General features: G+C 36.7%; 1 protein-coding gene across 1 annotated transcript in view; it reads left to right on the top strand.

Moving 5' to 3' along the window:
• Window positions 1-13,241, top strand: part of atrnl1a (attractin-like 1a) — a 274,652-nt gene that overhangs the window by 209,512 nt on the left and 51,899 nt on the right. Inside the window, exon 28 of the mRNA XM_077237252.1 lies at window positions 12,223-12,330. Within this exon, the coding sequence (XP_077093367.1) occupies window positions 12,223-12,330 (108 nt within the window). The remainder of the gene's footprint in view (window positions 1-12,222; window positions 12,331-13,241) is intronic.

Genomic DNA, 13,241 nt, shown 5'->3' with positions numbered 1-13,241 from the left:
GGGTATTGAGGGCACTCTTGCTGTCACAAGAAGCAGATGTGTCTATGCTTGTGTCCTCTATTAGCTGTGACTTACTCAACCTTGTAGTCAGTAAGCAACTGCTTTACAAACACTAATGGAATAAAGACATGTTGTCAGTGGACTGTGACTGCCTTGATGAAGAAGTTGAACTAAAGGTGAGGTCACACTATTTGTGCTTTATACACTTCCTTTCATAAGGATAGGATATGGAAATCTCTAGATAAAAATATTAGAGGATATAGCGCCGAAAGATCATTATCATAAACAACCCTGAGGGCTTGTGGTGTGTACTGCTCCGTCGTTTTATCGCACTGCACACTTTAAACTGTAGAAACGACAAATATGGTGTCGCGGTCCAGATGGAAACATTTCGGGGTCTGGACCGCCGTCCACCATCCACTATTTGAGGAACGCTGGTATTGCAAAAAGATGTAAGACCAGAGGTTGTAAACATTACAGCTTGGCCTCGTGGCTCAATGCAAAGAATTAAAGTTCCTGGAAAACCTGGAAATATCAAGGATATTTACTGGACTGGAATCTTAAAGGAGATGCAAAAGCCATGGGGTGGAAATCTTAAAATATCATGGGCATTACTTTATTGAATAAGTGAATATAAATGTTGTTATTTATGTTCTCTTTTTCTTCAACTTAAAATGATTCTTAGTGAGTGTATTCTTAGTACAAAAATATCATTCAACATGCATGCATGTTTTTTGAGCAGCAAATCTTCATTTTAAATTAAGGATCATGTGACACTGGATTATAATATTTCACAATATTACTGTTTTGACTCTATATTTGTTCAAATAAATACAGTTGGTGAGCATAAGAGAATTCTTTCAAAAATGTTAATGTTTCCAAACTTGTGACAGGTACTGTATATTTAAATTTGTTGTATTCTCAGTAATTGTACATGCTCCTCAGAGCCTAGAGTGTGAGCGCGCCTTCGGCTGTTCTGACCACCCTGTAGTGTGATTGGCCATCATGGCCAGATTGGGAGCTAGCATCTAATCAGCATGAAAACACTGCTTGATGACTAGCTCACATTTACACCAGAGTAAATCATTAGCCTCACTCTTTTGCTACAACCACACAGTCTTTAAATTCACATCACAAATACACAATACTAGAATGTGAATGAAAAGGTCTCTCTCTCTCTCTCTCTCTCTCTCTCTCTCTCTCTCTCTCTCTCTCTCTCTCTCTCTCTCTCTCTCTCTCTCTCTCTCTCTCTCTCTCTCTCTCTCTCTCTCTCTCAAACACACCTAAACTTTCTAACAGGGGAGGGAGTGAGTCCCTTAAGAGTAAACTGGTACCAGTCTGTGCACAACACAGTGTAGAGAGACGTGCTAGTGTCTCGGAGGTAAGATTTAGCACTTTGTGAAATGAGTTATGAAATTGAGTAAATGCACTTGGAGCTGTTTTGCCTCTATGCTGCAGTTTAGAAAGAGAATGTGATAAAGGAAGGATGGCAAATATGGAAGGAAGGATAACACACACCACAAACTAATCTGAGAATTATTTTCTAATGCCAACACATTTTGAATGTGCTTGAATCAAGTTAACAAACAGGATTGTTATTTAGATTTCGAGATGTAAATGGAATGAATTTGAAAAAAAAATCATATATAATTGCTGTAAGTGTAGTTTAATAATAAACCAAATTTTTCAGTATGAATGTATCAAATTCAAAATGAGGCTTTGCGGAATAGGTGGAATAGGCTAAAATAAGTTATTTTTAATTATACTTTTATCATTTTTAAATTTTGTATTTAGATTATCCCAGCTATTTATAATTGGAAAATTTCAGCTTTATATTTTCACATTTTGTGTATTTTATATTACGTTTTGAAAATATTATATTATGATTTATGTTTTTGTTAATGTATTTATTTAATTTCATATTGTTACTTTATTAGCTATAATCAAAATGTGTTTTTGTTTTTAAATTAGCATTTGAAGTAATTTAATTTATGAATTAGCATTTTTAAACATATTTTTATATAAAATGTATAACTAGTTTATAAAATGTTAAACAGTTTATTTAAACTAGTTTATTGACTAATTATATTATCATATTTTGCTTTAGTATTTGTTTATTTATGTTTGTCTAATATCATATTGCTTGTATTTATTTTTTTATCTTGAAATAATTTTACTCATTTACTTATCATCTATTTTATTAATTATATTAGCATATTTTGCTTTTATTTATTTTTTTGTTATCATATTTCTGTTTTTATTACATTTCTTTTTCAATTGTTTAGAATTGGAATAGCAGCAGAGGTTTGTTTATCAAGTCAAGTCACCTTCATTTATTTGCCGTTTTTTACAGTGCACTTTGTTTCAAAGCAGCTTTACGGTGATAACAGGAAATTAATGCAACAAACATTGTTTAGATTGTACAGTAGCTCTAGAAGAAAGTCTCTCCTTGACACACACACACACACACACACACACACACACACACACACACACACACACACACACACACACACACACACACACACACACAGGAGTGGATGAGAGGTGTCAGAGAGCACTGATGATGAGGGCTAATATGTAGTGAGGATGAGATAATGACCACTAAATTGTCACACACTCCTCCTCCTCTCACCGCAGTGTGAGATGTCAGCAGGGAGTGATTTACTCTACACCCCACCCATCCCTCTCACACTATCTGGGGACAGAAGTAAGTAAAGGAGAGAGAGAGTGTCATTGCTCTTACTTACTTCACTACTTTTTGACCATATCCTTCTCTATTCGCCTCTCTCTCGTATCATTCCCCATCCCTTCCTCCCTTCCCAATCTGATTTTCCTTGGCTTATTTTCTCTGTGGACTATAGACTTGACCATGATCCTGGACTGAAAGGATTTGGTCCATTTATAAAGCGGTTGTATGAGTGCAGAGAGGGAACAGACCATCACTTATTCTGCTCCTCTCAGCAGAATTGCATAACTTCCCCAACTGGACCTGTTAAAATAGAAAGAGATTCCTCATCTGTGAAGATTTATCGACTATATTTACAATGTACAGTGTACATAAAGGTTTTTATGCTAGTGTAACCCGAGGACTCCTTTGCACCCACAGAATATGACTAGACAATCATCCCATCCCATCCACCCCATCCCATTTGATTGTCTGGAGGGTCTTGGTTTTGCATGTTTTCCTCTTTGATAGATCAGTAAAATCATGATCAACATGGAGTCAATCAAAGTGATTGTTTTTCTCAAGTTTATAGTAGATCAACAACTCTCCTTCACTTTTGATGACAATGTCACAGTACTAATCGCCACTTATGCCGGGCGTACACCAAAGGATTTTCACAGTCCCAGACTAAAGACCGGCAGTCTTTAGGAATCTTACTGGAGTCTCGGCGCGCTCCCGTCGACTCGATCGTTAAATGTGAGGTGATAATCTGCAGTCGGCGACCTGATTTATGCCAGTCTTTCTCTAGTCTTTCATATCAAACATGTTTGATATTATCGCAAGTCTTTAGTCTGAGACTAAAAACTGTGAACCCAAGTTTTTAGATGTGAGCTGATAATCTTATAAAGTCTTTTCTAAATCTTTTCAAAGTCTTTAGGTGTACAGAAAGCATTTGCTCCACAGTGTGAGATGACATGCCAAGATTACAAACAGTCTTTTGTGTGGTCCTAATGTTACCCCTGCTCCTGAAATGTGTCTTTGTGTTTTGCAATGTTTATTGTGCACCACAGAAATGTCGCTCTGGGTTTCTTCTGGCGGATTCCATGAAGCATATCCTTGTTTCTGGGGAATCATTGAATCTTTTTGATGGCTGTGGCTTTTCACTGGATTTTCATGCCAATTTGAAATATTAAGTTAAAGTGCCTGTACCTTTCATATAGGGGTGAGGGATATCACGATTTTTGATCGTGGATGATTAAAATGTCTCCACAATCTGCTTTTGAAGAAATATTACAGTATCGTGCTAGTGTTATTCTATCAGTTGCAGTTCTGGCGCCTCCGTCCCAACATACTGTACAATGCAAAGTATATTCACATCATATTAATGCAGAGGTCGAGTTGCGTGCTGATGCGTTGTTCTAACATGCGCTTTTCTGAGCGCGTAGACCACATGCACTTAAAAGCCTGTCTAACAGCACCTGGTTACTGGACTAAGTTATCTTTCGAGTCTTTTTGGGTTAATACTGTCAAGTACACACAAGGTTTACATAAACACAGTTGGTTATGTCTAAAGTGAAAGCAAACATTTGAGAGAAAATCAAGTGCGTGTCATATGCGTGTATATTAGATGCGTGCCGGTCTTAAAGTGACAGTAGCCTAATAGTAAACATACCGCAGTATCTCCTTAAAGGGTTAGTTAACCCAAAAATGGAAATTCTGTCCTTGTTTACTTACTCTAATCTTGTTCCAAACCTGTATTAATTTCTTTCTTGTGCTGAAGACATAAGAAGACATTTTGTAGAATGTGGCTAACCAAACAGTTGCTGGTCCCCATTGACTTCCTGAGTAAGAAAATATATATTATGAAAGTCACTTGGGACCAGAAAATGTTTGGTTAGCCACATTCTTCATAATATTTTTTATTTCAACAGAAGAAATAAACTTACTGGTTGATCATCTTGATTGTTTACAGGTGTTTCTTGTTAGTCTCTAGTCTCCGTGTCTGTGCCTCATGTTTCCATTGTGTAACTTTATCATAGTTTTGTTTTTGTAACCGTTGTTGGTGAGTCTCATGTAACCAAGTAAAATAAAATAAAAATTTGTCGTGTCCTGTCGTGTCCGTGCCGGTGATGATGTCCGTGCCGGTGATGATGTCCGTGCTAGTGTCCGTGTCCGTGCCGCTAGTGCTGGGCGGTATAACGGTTCATACCGAATACCGGTATTTATTGTTGTTATTATATGAAAGACCGTGCCGTGAGTGTTTCTTTATCTTTCCTGATAAAGCAGCGTTTATGAGCGCTGCGCTACTTTGTGTACAGTTGTTACTGGGGAAACCGCTATTTCTACCGCTCCTAAAACGCCTCCTGCTGGTACCTCTTTGTAAACAGCCTTGTATTCCTGTATTAATACTAGTGTGGATTTATTTCTACAATATTCACTCATGACAGTAAAATAGGGTATTCGAAGTCAATCTACTGCAGTATTTCCTCTCTCAATCAGTTGAAAATATGGTTAACACACCCAGTCATGCTTAAAAAAAATACACTGTCATATGCCATGAAACCGGTATAATGTTGAAAAAAAATATTGTGATATGGATTTTTGGTCATACCACCCAACACTACGTGCCGATGATGGTGACCATGCCGGTGACCTTGCCGGTGACTGTTCCCATGCCGGTGTCCCTGGCCGGTGACCGTGTCCGTGCTGGTGACTGTGTCCTTGCCGGTAACTGTCCGTGTGGGTGCCCGTGCCTGTGTCCATGTAGGTCCATGTATTGTTCATGTCCATGCCGGTGTCCTTGCCGGTGACCGTACCGGTGTCTATGGTGTCCGTGCCGGTGTTCGTGACCATCCGTGTCCGTGCCGGTGTGTTACTTGTTAGTCGCTAGTCTTGGTGTATAAATAGCCCTATAAATAGTTTCCATTGTATATTGTCTAGTTGTCTCATGTAACAAAGTTAAAGTCACGTTTTTTGTCCTGTCATGTCGGTGTCTGTGCCATCAAAAATATATCCATCTTTCATATATAACTTAGTATGTCAAATTAGTTTTCTAACTAATTTCTAACTAACTAAAATCTAACTTGTTATTAATTATGTATGTTATCATGCTATATTCTAGTAGGCTGAGTATACTGCCGTTACACAGACAAGTACAGTCAATCTGGTAACATTAAAACAAAGATGAATTAATTAATATGGATTCATGCATTAAGGTTTAAAAACTAGCAATGAACCACATTTTTACATTCTTATTCATCTATGTTAATGTTTATTTATAAATTATAAACTTTAAAATTTAAAAATGTCTTAGTTTCAATACGCTTTTTTTAAAGACATTTATTAAGCAAGGGTGTATTAAATTGATCAAAAGTGACAGTAAAGGCATTTATAATATTACAAAATATTTATATTTATATTTCAACTTCTTTAATTCTTTTTTATCAAAGAATCCAGAATTTTTATGATGGTTTCAGAAAAAAATATTAAGCAGCACTATTATTGCAACTATATGTATAACAATAAGAAATGTTTCTTGAGCACCAAATCAGCATATTAGAATGATTTCTGATGGATCTTGTTTGACACTGATGAATGGAGCTTTGGCATCACAGAAATAATAGAAATTTTAGATTGTATTAATATTTCACAATATTACTTTTTTTACTGTATTTTTAATCACTTAAATGAAACCTTGATGAGCATAATATACATTACAAAACATAAAAATCTTTCAGAAAATACATAGCTGTTCCATCAATGCAAGACTCCAATTTGTCTTTGTTGTCCTGTTTTTCTGTTGCTGCTGTAACAGCTTAATTTCCCCTTGAGGATCAATTGTACACAGACTACACTATTCTAAATCCAAACTTCACAAGATCTACCCAGCTGTATCTCCAATTTCTGACCTATGTCAGGGTGCAGAGGGAACTTTATCCCATTCTTTTTGGTTCTGCCTGAAACTCCGGAGTTACTGGCAAGATGTATTTTCTTGGTATTCGGCGGCATATGAGCAAACTTTCCCCCCTGAATGGAACTGCCAATCTTTGGCTATTCGGAAACAGTTTCCTCTTTGCCTTATTTTTTGCAGCTTGCATTAATGCTGGGCATGGTTTTGGCCAAGAGAATTATATTAAGTGATTGGAAAGCCACTCCTCCCCCCATATTTTCAGAGATGACTTGCTGAGATGGTCTCTGTCTTAAAGCTTGAAAATTTTTAATCTCATATTAATTTCCCCAAGATGTGGGGTCCCTTCCTCACATTATAGCAGAACTTAAAGATTTTAACACATCTGTTACTGCGATTTTTGTGCTGATTTCGATTTTTAGGCAATTATGTCATTAGTAATGTTGACTGGCTTGAATTTATTTTTTTATTTTTTTTGGTTCGATGGATATGGTTGTTTATGTTTGTTAACTTTTGATGTTTTTATAAAACTAATTTAAAAAAATCATACAGAAATAGGGAATGTAGAAATGAATGTCACAGACTAACATTTCTGTGATGCACAGATAAACCTCGACCCAATGAAATTTCCTGTTTTATACAAAATGGCTGAAGTGCAAGACTTTAATCCAGCATTGACATTCAGCAGTTGGCAATAGGATAGAAATTATATATTGTGAAGTTATTATGCAATTACTCTGTCAAATGGTCTGTATGAGATGTTAGTCTGTTTTCTGCCAGTTTACAAAAACGCTCGAGGAAACAGACCACAATTATGCTTGTTTAGGAGCAAAGCAGCTTGGTTCTTCGGATGCTATTGAATTAAAACAGAGTGTGTCCTGTTTTTATGAGAGTCCTTGTTTTTATGGTGACAAAAGAGCTTCATTTTCTGCCTGTGCTTGAAATGTAAACAGGTTTTTCTGTTACAACTGTGCTGGAATGAGTCGGAAATTACATTCTCTTATCAGCCGGAGTTATTGTGCATTATTCTGGAGAAAGACATTGTGGATGTTTACAACAGATCCACTACAGACCTTTGCCTGGGTGCTATTGTCACCTAAGCCTAGGGTCTCTGTGGTACCCATTCTATCAATTTGTGTTCAGAAATGGCCTATTAAAAGGTGTGTATGCTTTTGTTCTGTCTTGCATCCATACAGGCAATGGATAACGGATGCCTTTTACTACACACACAATCAAATATTATCATATAATTATATTGCGGTCTACACAGAGATGTTACAATACCAAGCATTTTTTTCTTCCCAGAATCAGCCAATTAAATTGAACAGTTTCAATCCCATTGTAAAAATAAAGATTAACACTGAATTGATCAGCAAATCCATAGAAGGGTGATCAAGCAGTCAAATCAAAACTTTTATGCTGCTTTCAAGGGTGTTTTTAGGTGTTGATTTCGTGTCTGTATTTACAGTGCTTGAGCATTGTCACAGATTACATTTCCCATGATCCTGATCATGCGCACATGTCCCTCATTAGCACTCCTATCACCACACTATAAAACCCCAGCACACATACACAAGCTGTGTTCGAAATCACCCCCTATTATCCATACATTACTCGACTATTCGGACACTGAGTGTGCCTAAAGGGCTGCCGCTATTGCATAATTTGTGCTTGCTGTTTAATAATTTTTTGAAACTTAGCAAACTGCCAGCTCCAGTAGTAATTAAAAGATTTATATTGAACTCTTTCATGGCAACTAGTATGTATAATCCTTAATTAAACAATTTAATAATCAATTAAAAATGTATTTATACATGTATGATATTACGCTATACCCACATTGGACCAGCAGTTTGGAAAAAACACTGTCAGGGACAGTGGAAACATGAACTAACATAGGTAAACTAAGAAGGGGCTGTTTACGCAACATGGTTTTCAACTAAAAATGGAAAACAGGCTTCGAGGTCCTTGTTTTTGAAAACGATATTGTTATCTTCTCTGTGTAGAACTGCAAAAACGCAATTTGTGAAAACAGTTACTCCATGCACATACATATTACATGCTCAGTCTATGGACTTGTTGTGCTTTACAAAGTGACATCACCTATTGGCCTGGCATGCACAATACAGCGTTTTTAGTTGTTTTTTTGCAGATCCATGTGAACAGGGACCTTTTTGACTACACTTTCGTGTCCCGGAAAATCACAAGGGAAAAACTTTTCTGTTTTTAGTACATCGTTATCATTTAAACGTACCCTTAGAAGTACAAACTAAACAGAAACCTCACGTGACGCATTCATAAAGACAGTCAATTGTTGCAACGTAGTCGTTTAAAGATGTATCTCGCAGAGAGTCACTGAAAAATCCCCACCACCAATACACAGACTGAATGTATGTCTGCAAACAGTATAAGGTATGTTAGATAATATTTTAATCTTTTTTTTAATGTATGTATGATTGGGATGTGGTTATATCATTATGTTGTGTAAGTATCCGCTCTGAATGCATTGGGACTGAATGTGTGTATTATCGGTTAATTGGTTGAATAAAGGTTTGAGTTATTCCATGAACCTCAGAAAACATAAATCAGGATAAACCCAGGGGAGATGTTATTAAGTAAACCAGCCTCAAGGTAGTGAACTCCCTTTAGCGAACATGTGATATTCATATAAAATAATAATAAACTCAACTGCTAATGAATTACTCCTAAAGTGTATAGTACGTATCCTAATTTACTGTATTATATATACTATATATATATACAATATATACTATATCCATATTTGTAATGTATTTGCTTCAGAGATGCAGAGTAGCTGATATCCTGGTGTTTGTCAGTTGCTAAAAGGTGTAAACTGTTGTTTAGGTGTAATGAGTTTGAAGAAAGTGAAACATATTTGTGTGCTCAATCAGTTGTGGTTGAACAATAGCATAATGTATTACCCGGCTCCCTTATACTTGATTTTGATAGGTCAGTCGTGACATTCTGCATAGTTTTTGTTTAATAACCAACAAACTGTGCTTTACTGTTTTAAATCTTTCATATCGTTCCATAGTCTCTTTCATCTCACATAATGAAATAATTTCGAACCAAATCAATATTTCATGACCATTTATTTATTTGCTAAGTAGCTGTGTAATTATCTGCATAATAATATACACTCACCTAAAGGATTATTAGGAACACCTGTTCAATTTCTCATTAATGCAATTATCTAATCAACCAATCACATGGCAGTTACTTCAATGTATTTAGGGGTGTGGTCCTGGTCAAGACAATCTCCTGAACTCCAAACTGAATGTCAGAATGGGAAAGAAATGTGATTTAAGCAATTTTGAGTATGGCATGGTTGTTGGTGCCGGACGGGTCGGTCTTAGTATTTCACTATCTGCTCAGTTACTGGGATTTTCACGCACAACCATTTCTAGGGTTTACAAAGAATGGTGTGAAAAGGGAAAAACATCCAGTATGCGGCTGTCCTGTGGGCGGGTACCACTCATCTCCACTACAAATAGGAAAAAGAGGCTACAATTTGTAAGAGCTCACCAAAATTGGACAGTTGAAGACTGGAAAAATGTTGCCTGGTCTGATGAGTCTCGATTTCTGTTGAGACATTCAGATGGTAGAGTCAGAATTTGGCGTAAACAGAATGAGAACATGGATCCATCATGCCGTGTTACCACTGTGCAGGCTGGTGGTGATGGTGTAATGGTGTGGGGGATGTTTTCTTGGCACACTTTAGGCCCCTTAGTGCCAATTGGGCATCGTTTAAATGCCACGGCCTACCTGAGCATCGTTTCTGACCATGTCCATCCCTTTATGGCCACCATGTACCCATCCTCTGATGGCTACTTCCAGCAGGATAATGCACCATGTCACAAAGCTCGAATCATTTCAAATTGGTTTCTTGAACATGACAATGAGTTCACTGTACTAAAATGGCCCCCACAGTCACCAGATCTCAACCCAATAGAGCATCTTTGGGATGTGGTGGAACGGGAGCTTCGTGTCCTGGATGTGCATCCCACAAATCTCCATCAACAATCAATATGGGCAAACATTTCTAAAGAATGCTTTCAACACCTTGTTGAATCAATGCCACATAGAATTAAGGCAGTTCTGAAGGCGAAAGGGGGTCAAAAACAGTATTAGTTTGTGTTCCTAATAATCCTTTAGGTGAGTGTAGTTTGCCAGTCATTAACACTGAAGAAACCTCTTAAGGATGACCCTTTAATAAGCAGGTTTTTTCTGTGACAATGACCAAACTGACTGTCTATTAAATCGAGTGTAGTATCAAGACATTTTCTGTACTAAGCATTATTTCCTTACATTCATTCTTACAATTAAACATGTCTTATTTAATTTGTATTGTTGTCAGGAAGGAATCAAAGCAGTCCGGCAAGAATAATTCCATTCAATTACTGTGATGTTAAGGGTGTTAAAGGCGACTACTATCGCATATCGTCATATCCCTCATTCATGAATTTTTTTTTTTAAATACATGGGGAGACATTGAAAGCATACCTACCTCAGTGTGTCTCCTACTTACACAGAGAATTGGTTAAATATCTCTGGCTGTGTTTGTATGTGTTCATATCGTTTTATTGGTGTTTTGCTACACATAATGTAAGTCATTCCCATTTAGAATCTCGCAGCTCACATAAGAACTGCAGTTTATACCATTTTGTGGAAATGGGGTTGTGTGTGATACTGTGCACACAGCATGAAGAGTGTGCGAGTTCATGTGATAAAAAGCAATTCTGAGTGTATCTAGTATTTTCCGTCATATACTAGTTTTCATTTGCTCTTTTCTGTGATATAAAAGCTACCGTAGATATCATAGAAACCCCAGTTTCCAGACTTGATGTTCTGAAATGATCTTTATTGTTGACTGTTGTCATTCAATAGAACATTCTTATATCTTCTATAGTATGCATGCATGTGTAGTTATTTTAAACTAAGACTATTGGTCTCATACAAACATACAACATCACTTGTCCCAGACAAGCATTGTTTACTACATGTGGAGGTTAATTATGCGTTTTATGGGCCATTTACAAGCTCAGGCGAGAGATGTCACAGTGTCCTTCTCACCTCATGAAGGACTTGTCAGGGAACATAAACCATCCATGCTCTACTAGTGAGTTTTTTGTCTCTTGACCATGACACACCCTTTTACACATAGCCAGGCGTGCTTTAACAATCATCACTGTGATTCTCCTATGAATCAACTCACGGACACCCTGCCACCCTTCACCTTGTCTTCCTCTCAGTCTCATGTCTGTCCTCCTCGCACAGACTAGAGAAAGTGATAATGCGTACCACAGTTTGGAACAAGAACATCCAGACCCTCACTGATTTGAGTGATGTGAGTGACTCAAATCAAATTACTCTGTAATTACTCTGTGAAATACTCAAAAATACTCTGTGAAAACATCTGTCGTGACTTGTACCTCAGTGGATGATTTATAATCAAAAGTGTATCTAAGATGGCTGTTTTTACAGCCCCCACACACATATTTCAAATATTCCTTTATTATTAAATTCCTTGCCAACACAAGGAATTTAAGTAAAATTACAATGCTTCTTCATAACGTTTATGTAACAAAGTTATGCAACTGAACACTGTTGTTTTTTCTTTCTACAGCAACTAATGCGAGAGCGCCAACAGATGGCCAGCCGTCCGTTTGCCTCTGTTATTGTGGCACTCGATGCTCCAGAAGAAGAGGAGGAGCTTCTGCAGGGCCAGGTGGAGGTGGGTACCTTCCATTGTAGGCTTGTAGATATTTGGTTAGTCAGTTACCTATATTTGTGAAACAGTAGATGGAATGGATTATATTGTATTATGTAATATATATATATATATATATATATATATATATATATATATATATAGTACACACACATTTTTCTTTACATAGCCCAATATCACTAATCACGATCCAAACAACATTCATCCGTTTTGGTTGAGCACTTGAAAATACTGCTTCATTTACCTATAAATCATGAGAAAGGTCTGAAGATTTATTATAAAATATTAAATTATTCTGATAAAAATCTGTGCTGGTAATTTCTTAATTGAGAAAAAACCCTCCTGTACACTTCTCTACACAGGAGAAAAAACGTATGGATTGGCATATGTTGGTTTACTTTAAATTTATTTTGAGAAAAGTATTTTTTTCCCCCATTTTTCCCCAAAATAGGGTGTATTAAGCATTAGTGAGTACACACATGTAATGTCTGTTTCATTTATACTCGTAGCCAGGGGGTGCCCTCACGCAAAACGTCCAGAAGTGAGACTTCTTGAAATCCCTTATATGGCCAAAGGCATCCAGATATTACTGTAGCTGAATAAAACGCAGATAGAGACATGTTGACTGATGAAACATGAAGACAATAAATGGTTTATCTGTGGTGTTCTAGACATCTCGGTTATTTCATAAAAATAAAATATATTTAAAATGGAATGCTAATCGACATAGCCTTTATCACAGTATAGAATACTATATTCTATGATATGAAGCCACGTCAAATCAAAAGTGAGTTTTGAGTAAAAGCATGTCATCAAATGTTCTATTTAGATTGAATAGAATAAAGATGTTTGGTGCATGTTGCTTTTTCAAATGTACATTATGAGTGACTCAAATTCACACCGTTTCCAGAGAT

The sequence above is a fragment of the Siphateles boraxobius genome, unplaced genomic scaffold, assembly GCF_051911475.1.
Source record: "Siphateles boraxobius isolate OS27281-9 unplaced genomic scaffold, OSU_SipBor_1 20, whole genome shotgun sequence".
In the NCBI taxonomy this organism is placed as follows: domain Eukaryota; kingdom Metazoa; phylum Chordata; class Actinopteri; order Cypriniformes; family Leuciscidae; genus Siphateles; species Siphateles boraxobius.
The sequence above is the reverse complement of the archived record's forward strand: the minus strand, read 5'-3'. Positions and strand labels throughout refer to the sequence as shown.